Source organism: Lineus longissimus, chromosome 1 (assembly GCF_910592395.1).
Source record: "Lineus longissimus chromosome 1, tnLinLong1.2, whole genome shotgun sequence".
Lineage (NCBI taxonomy): Eukaryota > Metazoa > Nemertea > Pilidiophora > Heteronemertea > Lineidae > Lineus > Lineus longissimus.
In genome coordinates, this window is record NC_088308.1 from 27,412,766 (window position 1) to 27,431,795 (window position 19,030).

General features: G+C 42.6%; 1 protein-coding gene across 1 annotated transcript in view; it reads right to left on the bottom strand.

Moving 5' to 3' along the window:
* Positions 1–5,772: 5,772 nt before the first annotated feature.
* The window catches only part of LOC135495276 (bone morphogenetic protein receptor type-1B-like), a 29,778-nt gene continuing 16,520 nt past the window's right edge, over positions 5,773–19,030 (bottom strand). The window contains exons 5-11 of the mRNA XM_064783743.1: positions 18,433–18,574; positions 17,935–18,127; positions 14,163–14,354; positions 13,433–13,538; positions 12,909–13,084; positions 11,965–12,095; positions 5,773–11,827 (exon numbers count right to left, since the gene is read on the bottom strand). Coding sequence (XP_064639813.1) covers positions 11,663–11,827; positions 11,965–12,095; positions 12,909–13,084; positions 13,433–13,538; positions 14,163–14,354; positions 17,935–18,127; positions 18,433–18,574 — 1,105 coding nt within the window. The 3' untranslated portion in view covers positions 5,773–11,662. The remainder of the gene's footprint in view (positions 11,828–11,964; positions 12,096–12,908; positions 13,085–13,432; positions 13,539–14,162; positions 14,355–17,934; positions 18,128–18,432; positions 18,575–19,030) is intronic.

Genomic DNA, 19,030 nt, shown 5'->3' on the forward strand with positions numbered 1-19,030 from the left:
AGATTCCATCCTTCGTCACTTTGTGGCCGAGGAACTTAACAAGTGGTCGGAATAGCTTGCACTTGGATGGCTTCAGTTTGAGGTTAGCCGATTCCAAACGAGTGAAAACCTCTTCAAGACGGGACAGGTGCTGCTCGAATGTCTCAGAGTGGACGATTATGTCGTCCAGGTATACAAGACAATACTCCAAGCCCCCAAGGACGATGTTCATCAGCCTAGTGAAGGTGGCCGGGGCTCCAGTGAGACCAAATGGCATAACACGCCATTCATACTGTTTAACCCCCGAAACAAACGAGGTCTTGGCCCGGTCTCCTGGCGCCATGCCCACTTGCCAGTACCCGCTTGCACAATCGAGGCAAGAGAAGAACTGAGAGCCCGATAGCTTGTTTAGAGTTTCATCTATCCTTGGCAGTGGTTGTGCAGACTTTACTGAGGTGGCATTCAATCAGCGGTAGTCTATACAAAGGCGAAATGACCCATCATGTTTCCGAGCGAGAACAATTGGGGCACTCCAAGGACTCTGTGACTCTTGAATTAAGTTCCGGTCCAGGAGCTCCTTGATGGTCTTGTCTACAAATTCTTGCTGATGAGGTGGCACTCGCCTCGGGCGCTGTTTGATGGGTTGTGCTCCTTCAGTGTCGATCGTGTGTTCGGCTATGTGCGTCTGTCCCAGATCAAAGTCACCCATTGAGAATACCTTTTGATGCCTTCTGACAAGATCTATCACTGCCTCTGTCTGTTGTCCTGAAAGGCCCAACTCAGTCACCTCTAACTTCTCTAGCAAGGCTCCTAACCTGGCCTCATCTTCCAGCGTACTTGGCTGTTCCGGTGTAGTCTCAACCTTGGTTTTACCAGCAGAACAAATATTCAGATTTTGCACCCCTTCCTTATCTACCGGTGGGGATCCATCCATCCCAGGGGACAGAATCCTCTCGGCTGACCCAACCTCTGCCACTGGATGGAACCAACCGATTGTCCTGCAGGCCCTGATAAAAATTGGCTTGTCAGTGAAATTCGCCACTCTCACCGGCATTTTCCCATAGTCGGATGACACCAGGGACCTCCCTGTTGTAAAGCCTATAGTGCCCTTTTGAGCTTCTATCAGACCTGGGGTGAGATGGCTTTCCTTCCTGCTCCTAGACAGTTTCCCGGCCAGGATCATCTCCGTTCCTGCAGGTATTCTTGTATTCCTCCCCATGATCACCCTGCATACCTTGAGGACACCCTGTTGGTTGCGTAGGGGCACCTCATTCCCAGCCACCTCAAGGGTGGCAGTTCTGTAGTCAATACTGCAACCCTGAGCTTGAAGAAAGTCACTTCCCAGTAGACACTCGTGGGCTAGGTTCTCAACGACCACAACTGGGTGGCTAAACTGCGAGGATCCAAGGCCTAATGGTACATCAGCCATCCCAAGAATCTTCAATTCTTCTCCTGTTGCAGACTGTAGGCTTGCATCTACCTCCTGGAGTGGTCGGCCTGAAGAACTTGGACATCTTCTCCAGAGGTCGCCACTCACTAGAGTAAGAGCTGCACCTGTGTCAAGGAGCATTGTGGTTGGTGTACCTTCAATTTCTCCATTTACATACAAGCTGGTGTCTTTAAATGTAATCTGACCAATAGAGAGAGGTCTCCTTTGGTTGGTACCGCCCAATGGCTGAAATTCTACTGCATCTGGGTTTAGGGTCCCTGTCGATGGTAATGGTGTTTCAGTCTTACCCAGAGCGGTGACTGACTCTGTGCTAGAGATACCCAGAGCGGTGTCTCCAGTATGCCGCCCTCCAGAAATGGTGTTGTCATCTGGGACTCTATGGATGGTCTCTTTGGTGGTCATCAGGTGATCCATAGGGACAGATACCCGTACATGCTCAGCATTTGGGGAAATGTAGCCAGAAGGTGGCAAATCTAGAGCAGTGCCATTCTCGGAGGTAGCCAGAACGTTACCTCGGAGAACCAGTGACTCATTCCCACACCAAATGCCAGCTGGAGCTTCTACTGATGTCTGAGGGTCCGTCCGCCCCGTGACGACCCCCACTTGGAGTTTTCCTGATCATTCTTGGGGCAAGACCTGGCCATATGTCCAGTGCCATGGCAGTTATAGCACTCTATGGTTGGGCACTGACGGGCCTGGTGACCCCACTCCTTACAACGCCAACATCGCATGTCCTCAGACGTCCTCTCAGAATTTGTTGTGCCGGTGGATTCCAACTTGCTTATCCTGGATTCCATCTTCTGCAGCAGGTCCAGAACCTTGCTTATGTCCGAATCTGCTTTCGGTGCAGTGGTCCCAGAGGTAGCACTTGCCACCCTGCCTTTCCCGGATGATGCACTACCATCATTCCTATCCTCACGCTGCCTGGTCCCCTGTTTGAGAAGGAGCTGTGCAGCCTCTAGCTGACGCACTTTCCTTATGGCTTCTCCCACGGATTTTGGGGAACTCATGAGAAGTTGTTGCTTAACAGGTTCTGTGGCAGTCACTCCCAACAGAAACTGGTCCTTTGCCATCTCTTGTTGTAGGGAAAACCCACTTTCTGGATAAGCATTTAGGGCCAATTCCAATAAAACGTCAGCAAATGTTTCGTAAGATTCAGAGCTTCCCTGTGTGCGTGCCCTTAATTGTAGTTTATAGTCCTCACGGGTCACATTGTGGAATCTATGCTCAAGTGCACTAGAGAACTCCTCATAATTCAAGGAAGGGGCCAAGTGCAAATTTGCTACAGCCATGTATGCTTGATGGTCAAGACGCGATAGAATTTGCTGCCTCCTCTCCGACACAGGTATTTTTGTCAGGTCAGCATAGGTGTTAAAGCGCTCAAGCCATATCCGAAAGCTCTGATTAACCATAAATGGTTTGGGGGCCTGCACTTTTGCCGAGGAATGTCGGGCCGTCCCCTCCTGTTTCAATCTGCTCTCGACTAAGGATGTAAACGAGTCCAGAAATGATGACATCAATTCTCCCATGTCTGCACCAGCATCCAAATCTTCCCGTGTCCTCTGTCCAGCAGGGGTCACTGGTGGAAGCGGGGTACTACTGGCTCTCAAAGCGGGTGTACCAGGTGATGCCGGGGACAGGTTCAATGTACGGGGACCACTACGCTGGAAGTCCTCAAATCCCACTCTTCGGTAAGGGTTGTGACCTGGTGGTGCACATATTCCAGCAGCCCTCGGTGGTCCTCGTGGGGTGTCCATGGCCGGGACCACACCCCCCTGCACTATCGGAGTTCTACAATTCTGATCCGTCACCACATCAAAGAATTCAGCCATATTTATGAGTTTCGATAATACTTAATGAATATGCAATAAACAAGTATACTCTCCCACCACAACAAATAGCCGACCAGAATTACCGCAATAGAAACACAATATCATTAACTAATGAACAATACTATAGTGATTGGCACTACAGAGCGTGTACCACTGGTAATGCAGAACAGAGCGTTAGCACACCTAACAGGCCACCATACATTCGCACTTGTGGACTAGCCCAGTACCAGCCATGCAGTGCGCGAGACTGGCAATATAATTATACTAAAAATCCAGGCAGAAAGTTCATGAAAGCCAACCACGGCGCTACAACTCACTAATGCTTGTGTCTAGGCAATGCCTGCAGTGCTCACCCGACACAAAACTCAATTAAATATAGCACAGTAGCACACAACGAACGGCGTAAAAACAAGGGGCCGTAATACACTGCCGCAGTATATACAACAAGCCCGCACGCAAGCGCGAGTGTCAGATAGGGCCGGCAAAGTTGGAAAATTAACTGCGATCGGGTCCAGAATTCCTGTACAGCTGTCACCAGTGTGAAGTTTCGTCGGGGGTACTTCTCCTTGCTCGGCATTAACTCACGCTAACATATCTTCATGTCTATAAAACTCCTTTATTCCTTCGACACAGAATCCCCACATCTCATCTTAAACCATGCCGTCTTCCCCCTCTCCACTCCTACGGTGTCTCATCATGGTCCCGTCACCCGGCAGCCTCCGAAGAGACTGGTGGCGCCATCTGGCCTAAGGCCAACACACCAAGAGCTACCAGATCACCACATATCAAAGAAATTTCTCATGTATCTAGATTTGAAAAGTTACTTAAATGATTCTTTTGATGTGATATTCCTGATATTTGTGCTTTAAACCTCTGCCAGCTGGTTATCTGGTCAGGTTGGGAAGACCTTGACACAACCTAAAAATAACACCAAGGTTACCGCTAATGAACTTTGGAGACGACAGGACAGCCTACGTAACAACCAACCTCTTCCAGCTGGTTATCTGGTCAGGTTGGGAAGACACTGACACAACCTTCAAAGGGTCCTTTAGCTGTACACGGACAATGGAACAACCAACATCTGCCAGCTGGTTATCTGATCTCACGAGACTGGTTGTACCCAATATCTACCTGACAACTCTTTAAGTACGACTTGAGCATCTTAGAAGACTGGTGAATCCTCCCAAAGTCCTTTCCCTCATGCAGCACGTGCTACCAAAAATTCATCCATATAGCCAGGTCAGGACCAGGCTTGGTCCAGGGTGGCTCATTGACCTTGGGTAGCCAGGTGTGGACCCGGTCAAATTTTTCCTAAGGGTGGAGACAAGACCCACCCAGTAGAAACATGGTGCACTTCGTTGGGAGAGTACTCATCTTGGTCAGACAGAAAACGCATAGTGAAGGGGCAGCGCATGGCACATCCAACATAGACTTGGTACATTCTCTGGCAACATGGCGAGCTATGAAGGGGAGGGCACATCCAGAAGAGATATGGTGCAAGAACGTCTTTAAAAAAATGCATTGGGAATTCACCGGTTTGGTTGTATAAGAAATATATATACTAGCCATACAGCAGGTCAAGAAAGAAAAATGCGTCATACTTTGTATAACCTACGTGTTTAAGATGCAGGAAGATTGTCTTATTTTAATTTTCGGCACCACACCATTGTTTGTTTCACTCAAGTACAATTGTCGGGTATTTTTCATTTGTGGTAAATTAGAATTTTATGGGTTGTTTCACTGGAGATGACTACCATTGCACCCTGGTGGAAGTCTCCGGAGAAACTTGACCCCCATGCAGTCAGAGTGCTGGTATCAAAGCCCGGTTCAAAGACATCGGAGCGAAAGCTTTTGCCAATGAGACAGTACTGGCCTGGCTCCTTAGGGTAGTGGATTGAAGCCTATTTTAATGGACTTATGAGACCACTGCATGCACTCTGAATTCTGTCCTCACTCGAAGGCACATCAGGTCTCTTGTCTTCCTTGATGAGATAATACTGGTATTCCACTTGCGGACAACATCAGCTTTATAATCTTACCTCGATGTTGATGGTAGGCCTATAGCTCAGAGTGTAGGAATGAGAAGTATCCTCTATTGACAGAGACGCATACAAAACGCCACCTTAAAAAGCAGAGACTAACATATAGCAGAGCCCTGTCACAATCAACTGGGCTTTCAGCTGGGACAAGTTTATACCTAGGGTACAGCCTTCATTCATTTTCCTCATACTTTTTTGGGCTCTGTGGTACTTACTGCCTCAATTGACCATGTCCTAACACCTGTCCTCAAAGACATGGTTTATTATCAATGACACTCAAATGCTGATATCCCGTTTTGATGTGATTTGAATACAATCAGACTTCGCTGTGATTTGGTTCATTCAAGCTATTTTTTGAAGATAATTGTCCTCAGTTGAAAGGAGGTTCACCTCAAGAACTGTAAAGTCAAGGTTTTTCAAGAAAGGCTTCTGCTTGACTCATCCATGAAAAGACAAAGGCTAACAGAAGAAATATTATGCAAATGTTTTATTTTATTGAAAAAGCAAATTATTTCACAAATGTTATGAACTAAATTGCATACGTACACTGGCAAGTCAATATATTACAAAACAAATCAAAATAAGTCTAAAATAGTTGATATAAAAACTAGCTATGGGGAGCATCAATAGATCCTTAAAATCAGCACTTTATGACTGTGTTTTCCTTCGGTTTGATGATTGGTAACCTTCACTAAGTCACTTTATGACAATATCTCTCTCCTTCAAAATCAAAAGGGTATAGGCCTACATTCCAGATACCAGCTGTCACATTTCTGGACAATGTGACCATATCCGCTGTCAATATTTGAGGCATACCTTAAGGATTAAGACAACCACTGTACCGGTAGGCATATAGTTTCTATGGATATATAATGAGAACAGGATCTGATTCAAAGATGCTCCCCAACATTGGTGTTGGAACTGTATAGGCTGATGCTCAACACTCCCCTGCTCCAAATAATTACACACCTAAAACCCTGCAAGGTTTAGTTTTGAGAAAAAGAGACATTACCAAAAAAGGGTTCCGATTTGCATGATCAGAGGAAAGAAGGGATGTTGAAACACATTTTTTGAGACCGAGGGCATCTCTCCCGCAAACTTCTATTACCTCTGCCTGAAGGGAAGTGATAGCCTTACTGTACATGCCATGGTTTTTATATACACTAAATATACAACATATATGTACACATAAAACTGCTGGGTACTTGGAACAATTATGACCACACACACAAACACTTCATGGAAATTACAGAATTGGGGGAAAAACGGAAAAAGAAAAAGTCTGATTTAGAGGAGTAGTGTGAATTCAGCCCACTGCCAGATAGACGTCCTCCTCGACGGGTACAGGAACAGCTAATAGACTGACCGTGAACACATTCCACTTTCTGATGCATCCAAGAACTGTCCACTGAGCAGGAACCCGAGTGTAAGGACATGTGCCAGTTTGACAATATGATTTACTACTACTTCTTTTCATTTTCCAAAGGCAGATATGGGAATGAAAAAGGGGATGGGATGGTGCCATATCTATATATTGCCTCAGAGAGCCAAATCTCTGACATAAGTAGAGTAACAAAGGTGACAATTAAGGCTATACAAGTGTCTCACACACTCAGCTCTCATGAATGGACTGAAGGTGTGTTTGAACAACACCAAAGGTAGCATTTCTGGTGAAACTTTCTAAGAGGGCAACATCTTTAATGGACTACATGTAAGTCATTTGGGTAAAACATAGAATATCGGTAGCAATAGCATAAAATCATTGAATTAAATATGAAATCTTCACACAAAAATATACATGCATGGTGCACCGGTGTACATTTGAATTGAATTGTGCATCATGCATTCACTGCTAACATAACAATCAAGGTATAAAAAATCATTAGCATTGGGTGGATAAAATATAATTCACTGACTCTATTCAAGTACATCTAGTGGCGTGCGGGGATTTTGCGATTCTTCAAGTTCAAGTCAATATCTTTGTGTCTGCTCTATCATTTTCCGAAGGTCTATTTTCGACCAGGTGCAAATATGAGTAGGCCTACTACTTTGAGTGGCTTTAGGGTCGAGACCATCAGATGCGTTTATGCATGTGATCAGTTTGGTGCAACTTAAAGTCAAGTAATGTAAAACCGACACAACAGAAAATCGTAATCTCATTGCATTTGTAAAATAACATTGCATTTAAACAGCATTTGTATAAAATAACTGAAAATCACTTAATACTCGTGGTTGAAATAGAATGGACAGCCTTGCTGTGATGTTGCATCGATCGGTGAAAGCAAAATATGTTAAACAAGCCTAAGCTAGAAGAACATACACGTAGTTGACAAATAGAGAGGAACAGCTATACACTCCGGAAAGACAACAAACCCCAAATGTTACTACCAGCCGAATTTTAACTCAACTTACTAAGTGTTTTAGTTTAATGATTCTGCTTACTGGCGACCCAAAAACTTACCTGTTTTGAGTTCACAAGAAATCTCAGTGGCTGTCACTATGATATCACCAGGAGATTGAGATACAACTCATTATCTGAACAGTCAAAGGGGAACGGACCAAAACATGTCACTCACAAAACTACAAGAATTTGGCACCAAACTTTTGTAAAATACTTGATGCATGTTTTTTACAATATCAACATGCCTTCTGTTGCATCGAATAACAGAACTGGAAGACCAAAACAGACCAAGAGGACTTGGTCATGCAAGCTGGTTTAGAATTGAAATCAATTGTACTATATACAAGTCAGACTGGACGAAATTCAAAACAAATTGCATACTGGGAATTAGATGACAGTCAAGCCTGCATACATGTGACTAACCACCATTCGTTTCAAACCAATAGTAATGGTGTAGTGGCCAAATCTTTGAAGAGTTAGACCAATTTTCAATGTTTTTGGAAGAGTCTGTTGTCCACAATCAGCAAGCAGTGACATTTTTCAATTTTTCAAACCTTTTTTCAAAAAATCAACATAAATACACTGCATCATATTATTCATATCCTTTGGTGTAGAATCAATGGAAACTTAGCTTAAATATCAGTGACGTGTAAAAATAAGACAGGCAGAAAATTAGCATATGTCAATAGGTTGTCAGCTAATGCCAAGTTGGAACGTGTACAATCCTATAAAATACAAGAAATACTCTGCCCTCGCCAGAATACTAATTTAAAGTTAGTTCCAACCTCTGCCCAGAAGGGAATGCCATAAGCCGATACCAGCGCCAGCTTCGACTGTTTACAATATCTATGCAATCTCAACAATTAACAGCCTACGACCAAATTACTTCATTTCAGGCTGACAGGAGTAAGTACATTGCAGCTCATGTTAATGACAAGGATTCAACAGTTTGATTTGCCCTTCTACATTTTTAAGCTTTTACGAGCAACTGATGAGATTAAAGGGACAAACAGAACAGTTGTTCCAATAGAAAAGTTACAAAGAGTATTTCCAGATAGGTAACAAAATAAGAGTTTTGATTGATTGCAAAATTTTCGGTGGAAATATATCTAATACCTGTAGCTATCACAAATTTCATCGATGTCAGTTGAATTAGTTGAAAAAGTAGACAGAAGTTGCCTATGGTACTGTGATTGATATTAAGCACAGTTTAGCAGACTGGGGCTCATGTGAAGTACTTTATTGTACAGCCAACATATTTGCTTGTACTGACAGTCTTGCAGTTCTTAATGAGACTGTTTTCCCATCAAAGGAAGGAAGAATGAGTACAAGACTTGGTGTCTCAAGAAATGAATACATTGGCTGCACAAAAACCTATTGCAGATGAAAAGTAAAGAGATGAGACCACAAGCTCACACAGTCACACATTCATGATTTACATACATTTGAATTGATTATACACAAATTCATCAGAAAAATGTCAACATTATGTACAATCTATACATTCTTTTTACAAATAACCACCTACAAACTGAGGTCAGTCAATTCAACCCACCCACCCATTGCTAATACTTGGCCATTACATTGTATTTGGCCCAAACTGTACACATTTTTTTTTGTTTAAAAATACATTTGATAATTATTAGTACAGGATTCACAGGTATTTTTCAATGGAATCCATTATAATGGTGTAACTGTGTTGTTTACTTTTTACATGAAAAAATGTACAAAATCTCTACTCCAGTTCAACCCAAGTTGGGCATAAGTAATCTGTATTCAATGCACTGAGAAGTAAAGACAAATATACACAGGAATTTGACCAATTTGCATTGAACCGGACACAGAGCTGGCAAAGAACTCCACACTATGCTTGATTTGTGCCTTACATCAACAGCTATGGTTAACCAGACATCAAATTGTCCTATCTGTTCCGATTCTATTACGGCTGGTCACACCAAGCTTGCTTTATGGTTATTGACGCATAATTTGACCAAAATCTGGTTCATGCATCATTAATGTACTCGCCACAAAACTGACCAGTCAATGTCCAGTACCAGGACAAAAAACTAACATAGACTTGAACTGGCCTTCCTGATAGGTAAACTTCCCCTTCAGATATTCCATTAGTGCTACCCCTACAACTGATCCGAGCCACATTGTTTCCGTCATACAGATACTCATAAAACAGAATCAAAGAAAGAAATCCCAATTGCCATTGAGTTATAAACAACACCAGCAACTAAAACTGCCTACACCAGGATTCTGCTGAAATATTTCACATGTTGCAATGCAGACCTGATATAAAACAGCATTTGCATATGCTTACACTATAAATATCAATGAAATTGTTATCTGGGGATCGACGGAGTCTAAAAGCGATACAAGAACACCTAAACACCTATTGAGATCAACTTTTTATTGGTAACCGGTAAAAATATCCTTTTTGATTCTTCGCAATGTTTTGAGCATTTTAAATTCGATTTCTGAGTTATTCAAAATCAATAATGTTACCCCAGATTTGCATTTATACAAAGCGTTTAACAAGCTTTTGAAAGTCCAACAACTAAGCACAAAGCTCGATATGTTATGGAATCAATGTAACTTGGATCAGCTTTATAATCAAAGATCAACATTTTAACCCAAAACAATGGTGGATAAGAAGTGATATCACAAAATCAGCGGAGGATGGGTGAACTTGAAAGACAGAACAGCCATAGTGCACCATGTGATGCCAGATTCATGCAAGGCAGTTCTTTAAGAGGACTGCCCAATCTCGCTGATTTCTGTGCAATGCCTCTTTACCACACAGCGGCCAATCTAAACTCACCTTTCTTGGAAATAAATCAATACTTTTATTTATGACCGTTCATCCCTTATTAGATTTGACCCGTAACCAACATTGTGCAAACTCTTCATCAACAAGTGACATTCCAAATTCCTTGACACAACTACTTCCGAATGGAGTACAGCACTTCAGCACTGCCTCTGGCCCTGAATCATCCAGGGGGCCGGTGTCCTGGGAGCATTTCTCCTGGCTGCAGCTGCCCACAAGACTGTCACAATGACAGCCGGACATTCAGAATAAGCTCCCACAGATAATTATGCTTCTACATTCATTACACCAACAACAACTGTACCTAATACTAAGTTATTGTTCCAAGACATGGGCCAAGACCTGGAGTCAAATTTACAATAGGTTCATGTTAGCACAATACAGGACTCAACCCCGCAGACAATGAACCACCTTCCTGAGATTGCCCAAGAGGCAAACCTACAATTCACAGGTACAACAGACAATGAATACATGTAAATGGTATTTGTACACCTTATACAAAGAGAGCTCAACCCTCTAACAACCCTCATATGTTGCCAAAAGGAATACACTTTCAATGTCTCTTTTCCAATACAACTTTCTCAACACTACTTCTACGAATCCTTCCATTCAGATGTGAAGTCAATGTTGAGTGTTCCCCTCCTTTTTTGCTATGCACCATCTAGAATAGATTTACTGGCCTGGCATTTCCACTCCCTCCTTTCCGAGTGTGACCACATGGGGCAGATACTGATTACCCATCCACTGTGTGACACTATAGCCACAGGATAACCACTCTCAAACAGATTGTCCCAAAATTGAAGCTATTTCTGGCAGGTTACTACAACCTGTAACGTGAACACCACACAGTTTGAGCAAGTTGCCTCTGCAAGGCTTAACTCAGAGCAAGACATCAAATATTGTCCTTCAGGATGTCAACTCCACATCGGCACCTTGTCTCTGATGACAGCAGTGGCCTACACGGCACTGAAAGTGGATGTGGTGCCACATTCTGATATCAGACAAATGATAGCACATATCTCCTGTCTTACTTAAGGGGCGACTCATCTGTAGCAATATTCAACAGAAAGAGCACTTCTGTGTCTCACTCTATGATATTCCTCAAGTTCTGATTATCTCTCCCTTCCCCTATAACTGAAACGTAAACGGTGTGTCCTTGATTTTCACACTTACACTGAGATCATGATTCTCCTGCATTTTCGCAAGAGATTTCTTGACTCGCAGTGCTGTGAGTCGGGCGGCCGGATTTTGATTCCAACATTCAGACATGAGTTTTGCCATTGTCCGTAAGTTCTGGAGAAAAGAGATAGAAATAGCATTAGAATGGATGTGATGGAAGATATGGCAAAGTCTTAGGCTATAAGCAACGTTTTCTGCCATCTGTTTTGTTAGAAACACTATGTTCTCTTAAAGACTCTTTGAATTCTTACCTCATCACTACTCCACCGGTTAGGTATTGCTGGCCTTAGCTTGTCTGTGCAAATGATTTTCTTCATTTCATCAAAACTTGGATCACTTGGGACAGCATCATGATACGGTATTTGATATTCCTCGAATATGCCTGCAACAGATAGCAATCGTTAGGCAAAGAACGCGTGGTACTAATGGGTTACAAATGCCACTGAAAACTGCAATGGCCAGATGACAAAGCTATTTTTTGTAACTGGAGTTAAGTCGAGAAAGTTGATGCAGAAGTAGGTTTTGGCACAGAAGAGTTTTCAAAGGTTTGTAGTTCTCATCAGTACTGGCAACAAAAAACATCAAAACCATTATCTTCAAAATACGGCAACAGGTTGTAACTGATTCTGACCATGAGACAATCTGACAAGAAGCAGAGCTCCCCATAAACAGCTGAGCGTAAAGAACTTCAAAGCTCTTTGAAGTGTAATGTGCTTATCATCGAGATCGATACCACATCCCTAATGAGATCCAAAACTTGCACCACAATGCTAACCCGATCCGGATTTAGTCAATCAGAAATAGCAAATAGCCCTTAGGCTAATTGCTAAGCTACCTAGATAGTGGCTGCCATGTGTTCAGGCAAGTGCAACAGGTCTGAGCCAACAGATCCATTAGGAGTCAGCTGGAATCTGACTTCAATGAACCTAAGTGATGACATCCACCAGACTGCTCCAATTGTATTTACTTTTTGGGTCTTACAAGAAGAAATCTGACTTTGTTCAAGCACGGGAAGTCTTAGACTTAGAGTAGATGTTTTTCCGATGAATACGCAAGGGGTTGGCCGTACAGCACTCAAATGCCTGCAAGCAACCTACAAGGGAGGCCTATGCCTCAACCTAGTCTGCCAGTGGCCTGTGTAGAACCAAAATAAGTTAGGCGCCGAAGGGGCTTAATCCATTGGACGCGGACTTACCTCCTGAGAGACACCTCCTTGCAATCTCCCACAGCACCAACCCAAATGCATACACATCTGCTTGTTTATATGCATCAAAATGATGCTTGTTTAAGGTTTCGTCGACCACCTCTGGAGCCATATAACGCTTGGTACCCTGCCGCGTATTTGGTGCTATATCCACTTCATTTGTTTCACTGAAAGAGGAGGGAACATTCAGTAATAACCTGCCACAGGTAGAAAGACAACAGCATATCAGCATAACAGAAAGCATTTGTGACATCAATCTCTGAGAAGTAGATCACAGTCAATTCCCCATGGTGACAACCATAGTACAGATCTACTCACAATTCCCCACGGGACCACGGTATTGGTAGTGTATATCAACTATTGATTCCCTATGGGAACCATGGTAGTGCTTATCAACTGTCAATTCCCCACGGGGACCATGGTAGCACAGATAAACAATCGATTCCCCACGCTCTGGGATCTTTCGGACGATCAGGGATGCCCCTTATGAAGACATTGACCAGTTTTATACGTACCTTATAAACCTGACCGCTAGCCCAAGATCGGCTATACAACACGTCCCATTTTTCTTGACTAATATATTTTTACTTTTTATGTCTCTATGTGCTATGGCAGGTTTTCCTGGAAGGAGAACAAGCAGGAACATAAAACCATGAAGAAGTAGCTGCGTTTAAAAAGTGAACTTTTCTCACATAGTCGTGTCCAAAACAAAGAGTACCACTAAAGTCCCCACAATAAGTTCAAGCGGAAGAAGCAGGAAAAAAATTCACATGATTTACTATGTAATCTAGACTGTAGCCAGCAAACTTTATGATCACATTACAAAATCTCATTTCACCTTTGCCCACCTAAATTATTCTTACGAGAATATAATACAGTTGTGGAGTTGATAATGAGCACTAACAGCTGGATCTAAGGACTGGAAACTAATTAATTTCCTCCGACTAATTAGCGGGTGATTGTCAGGCGAGTTGAGTTTGACTTGTTCTCTAAACAGGAAGGCCAGGTATCCAGTATTCATGATTGGAATGAGCAGAGGGCAGGCGGCTGCGTGATAAATCACACTCATACCTGGATGCAAATCTGACACGCTCAGAACCAAAGCAACTTGCTGCAACCCCATTATATAGTTACAGACTGTTGAAGATTTTAACCCCATAATACAGATGCAGACTTTATATCCTAACTCGCTGTTATCACCGAAATGTCAAATTTGCACCCAATTTCAACTCCCTCCATGCTTACCCCTTGTTCCAAAGATTTCTGTGTGTAAATGTGAAATACCACATGCTGCTGAATGTGCTAATCGCAACATTTCTGATACATTCAGGGTATGAAGCTTCAGGTAGTCGTGTAAAGAACCATTTTCGTGGTAGTCTGTGATGAGAAACAACTGGGTCCATGATCCAGTCCCCTTGATATCTGCGGCAATAAACCCTGCAATGAAAGATAAACAGGCTGAAGTTGGTTTCAAAATCGTACGGTTTATTCTTCTGTGGTTCCAGAAAATTTATCATCAGCCCTATAAAGGTGACCTATATGCTGGCAGGCTTCGTTAGTAGGAAGGCAGTGACTTCATTTCAATCACCATGACCTTTAAAAAGGACACTCCACAAGTTGCCTTGCACATGGTGTTTATTTGCAAAGTTTTCATCACCTGTCGATGTAGCATTGAAAATATGCAATTGCTGTTCCATAAAATAACATTAAATGACAACATAAATCATTGCCGAGCCAGGTTCTGCGGGAATATTAACAAGCTCCAGCAATTATCCCTGGAGAAAAACATGATACTAATTTGCCTGATTATGAGTACACATTTCATCCTTCACACCTTTGGTGTCATTTGGAACATTGCCCAGAAGGCAAAAAAGGATGCATCAACAATACTCCAAGAGGAAACAGAACAATAGGAAGGCAGAAAAACGCCTGTTGGGTTAGCATTGGCAAAGAAGGACATAGGGCGTGCTTTCAAGATACAGTTCTTCTTCTTCTTTTGCTTTAAGTTCACTCAGAATGTTTGCTAATACATGCCACTATGGTTGGATGCCAATCGGGCTAACATGCCTGTAGTGGCTGACTCCATTGTGGGATGAGGCGTCTGTCCACACTTTGCTCATTTCAAAGGGGGATGTCAGAGAATATTCCACTAAACTCTTGTGCAAGGGCGACAACAACTTCCCAAGCAATAACAAACGAGACTTGCCTCATTTTGCACCATCGCACATGATCAGTTTCATTCCTGAGAAAAATATCAATCAAGATTGGCCCATGTCTACTGCTAACCACAGCAAGCTTTCCAACCTTGAACTCACTTATTTGGCTAGTTTGGTATGCGTCAGGTGATGCTAGACACTATGATCACCGTCAGCGCCATATTCCACCTGACGTGAATCCATGACGCGAATACTAATCACCTACTTTCATCATCCTTGTGGATTTGACGTCCAACGAAGCTGATTACTTGTGGCAGTGTAATGGTGGAAGAGGAAAGACATAAATTCTCATAGCCCCCATTTCGGTCGAGACAGACATCAGAAACAGTCACGCGGGGCCAATTCTTCCAGTGATTTATTAAAATGGAAATGAGGCAACGAATCTTCAGGTCCCTGGTAATGGACACACCGGCCAATATGTTAACCCTTTGGAGTCAAAACAGCACCATATATCCTCTGAAATTGGTTGACATCACCCACCCATTACTGAGGTTAGGCTAGAACCAGCTTGCCCTAGTCGCTCTATGGACACACAACTTGAAAACATTCCTCAAAGGAAAGAATTTTGATAATTGCATTTCATTGCCATCATATATGTAACTCTAGATGCAAGTGTAAAGCAAAGTGTGTCAGGGTAAAAAATGAAGAACTCATCAATCTAAGGAAAGCCTCTGATTAATGTTGGTTGGAATAGATCTATTGATGGATTGACTGGCTAGAAGTAACCGGCTGGACGAGGAGACGACCTTGACCTCTAACACCTCGCCAGACTCAGCAGCACCACGAAGGGAAAGAAAACCTTGGGGCTACTGACAGCACCTACCTCACTGAACACAAGATACATGAAAGGCAAGCAAAGAGAATGATCACGTAGGTAAACCAGACAGCCAATCAGATTTATTTATGATGAAGGCAGACTATAACCAACACACCTGTACCATAGCCAACTTCTTAGGTACTATCACGGCCAAGAGGAAAGTTAGTCAAGATTTTCATCCAATGAGCCGTTTCGGGAACGATTCGGGAACCTGCTCCCTCAAAGAAATCTGTGTGCTCTGGATTCACACATCACTAGATCTGACTGGAAATAAGGCAGCCATGTTTGTGCTCGGGACCATAAATTTCAGTCACTCCTGTTCCAAGTTGCTGTTTAGCTATAAGGTGGTTGGCTACATGTATCAGGTGGTAAGCTACATGTATCAGGTGGTTAGCCACATGTATCAAAGCTGTGAGATTGTTACCACAAACAATTAACGTAGCAAACTTATTGACACTTGGATCAGACAGTAGACAGTCCCACTGTAGGAATGGCATAACCATCACTTCAATGCCCTTGCCTCGCCTATTATATCCTAATCAGCAACACATTCACAGCACCGCTAAAACCAGGGCAACAGCTTCTTGGCAAGATAGCCAGACAAGCTAATAGCTCATAACAGAAATTCACGACAGGACTGTGAGTTTCACTTAAAAACCGAGCATTGGGCCACACACGCAAATTTACTTATATAAGAACTCTTCGTAAAAATAAGCAAAGTTCCATGAAACAGGTGGTAGAAAAATGTGCGAGGTAGTGTACTGCCTTGTTCATTAGTTGCTATTGCATCTTCAAATCAACAGGTTAACTGCAAGTTTGAGCCATCGCAACACAGGAAGCTCAGGATCAACAGGAAGCTCATTAGCCAGCCAGACTCACGAGAAAGATTTCGGACATCAACATTTCAAGTCTTTTTTTGTGATACGAAGCAGAGCAGAGCAAACTAGCAGTCAGACAGTCATAGCCTTGACTGAGAAAGCATCTGCATAGTAAACACACCTAATCGTCATAAATTGCTCATTATTTGTGGAGATGCAGAAAAGCTTCAGTTCAGCTTTAATGCAAGCAGACACCTTCACGTTGGTATTTGAGTGAAGTACTTCCCACCTTCAGGTGACCTGAATGTGACCCATGATTATACTCTGAGGATATTTTACGACTACATTTTATATACATCTCATATTTATTACAGATCACTTCAAACCTTTATGATTTCTTTATAAGCTTTTCTCGCCTGAGACATAACTCTGCAGGACGTGGCTCCAGTCGATATCGGCAGCCGACAGAGAGAGTAGACCAGGCGTACAACCGAGCAACATGAACCTATCATTCACATCAGTTCAGTTCAACTTCAGTTCCAAGATTTAAATGCACTTTAACGCATTATATCCTGCATGAATTGCAATATTCAACAGAAAAGTTTAGTTTGGATCCTATTCCAGTTACATTGACCGAGATCGCCTCATACGCGTACTGATGTGTACGTTCAACTGGGTAAAATAGGAAGGTGTTTCTGGCATCGGCACAAGGAAACGCGGCAATCTCATTAAAGCAATGAAGAAACTTCACAGCAGGGGAAAAAGAACAGGTGGAGATAAAAGATACAATATCCGCGGATCATAAAAATACACGTCTCAATTCTACGCCATATTACTACTGTTACCTTCCCACAGTGTATATAGCTTTTTTTAACGACAGCTTGTTTCAAATTAGAGTTTGCTTCAGAGATTAAGCAGCTTGTTTGCATCCTGTATTTTATCGAGAATATCAACTTGCTTTATCAAACTTAAATTGGTTCTGAACTGTAAATGACTTATTACCGTCTATCAAATGAGGAGACTTAGCTCACAGAATGGCAAAGGCTGTTCCAAGTGATGTCCGCACTCATCTAAGATTTTCATTGACCCACCATGTCTCATTTAGGACAAGGCAATCCGAGTAAAGTGACTTGCTCAATAATGTAGTGAAAGAAATCTTCTCCTACCTAAAATGTTATCATGTCTGAGTAAAACGGTTTGATACAATTCGGTTTCTCGGAACCAACTGGCCTCCTCTGTCGTAAAAAAGATTTTAACTGCTATGTTTTCTCCTCGCCATTTTCCTTTCCATACTTCTCCATAGCGTCCTTTCCCCACGCTCTTTATGAGGTGGATCTGCTTGGCTATCGTTCGTTGTACCTGCATAAGAAAAAGATTGACAAATTTGTAAATGAGATTGCGCTGAGTCAGAATTGCTAATAATGGAGATTATTCCACATCAAGGGGTCTCATCTGTTGTATGTGTGGCAGTAACGTTAGACAGCACTTCTTTGCTCTAAGTCGTGAATGAGCACAGATGATTATGATGATGTTGAAAGGGACAACACTGCTTCAATAACAGGTCGGTTTTTGAACCACAACTTTGGGTCACACATCAACATTGAGTAAATAATCCTACCCCTGTGTTTGCTTTTACTTATATAGTATGTAATATCTGTACTCACCAGTAGAGGGAGCCCTGATCCACTCCCAGAGGACTGTGAAGCTTCGATCAGATCTCTAAGTGTTTCTCCTGGGTTGATAAAGGTGTCGCACTGCTCAGCCTCCTCCAGATACTGCTGTCGCCGTACCTCACGCCGCCGATACCTTCAATCAGAAAGAAATGGAAATTACAAGTTATGATGTTGAAATGAATAGTTGCAAAAGTGTTGCGCAAATATATGTATTTGATGCAATAAAGCTTAAACAAGAAATGAACATGATCGAACCATCACATATCTTTTGAGTGTAGTGATTGCCATGACACTACCTTCTGCAAAATGTCAAAGTACAACAATCTATCATTTGCGTGAAATATCGGCCGCTTGTGATATTATTATCCAAACAACACCAGGGCTTTAATTGTCTAAGACGCTAATGGAAAAATTAATTGAAGTGCTCCGTATAATACTATCGCACGAAGAAAACGTCTTGTCGAAACTGAATGTGCGTGGATATGAATAGAACTCTGAGATGTGATGGTCAAAAAGGCGGACGCAATTATCCCCTTGACCAAGTTTTGGGGCCCAGGTCTCAAGGAGTGCAACTCTCGTATAGGTTGCA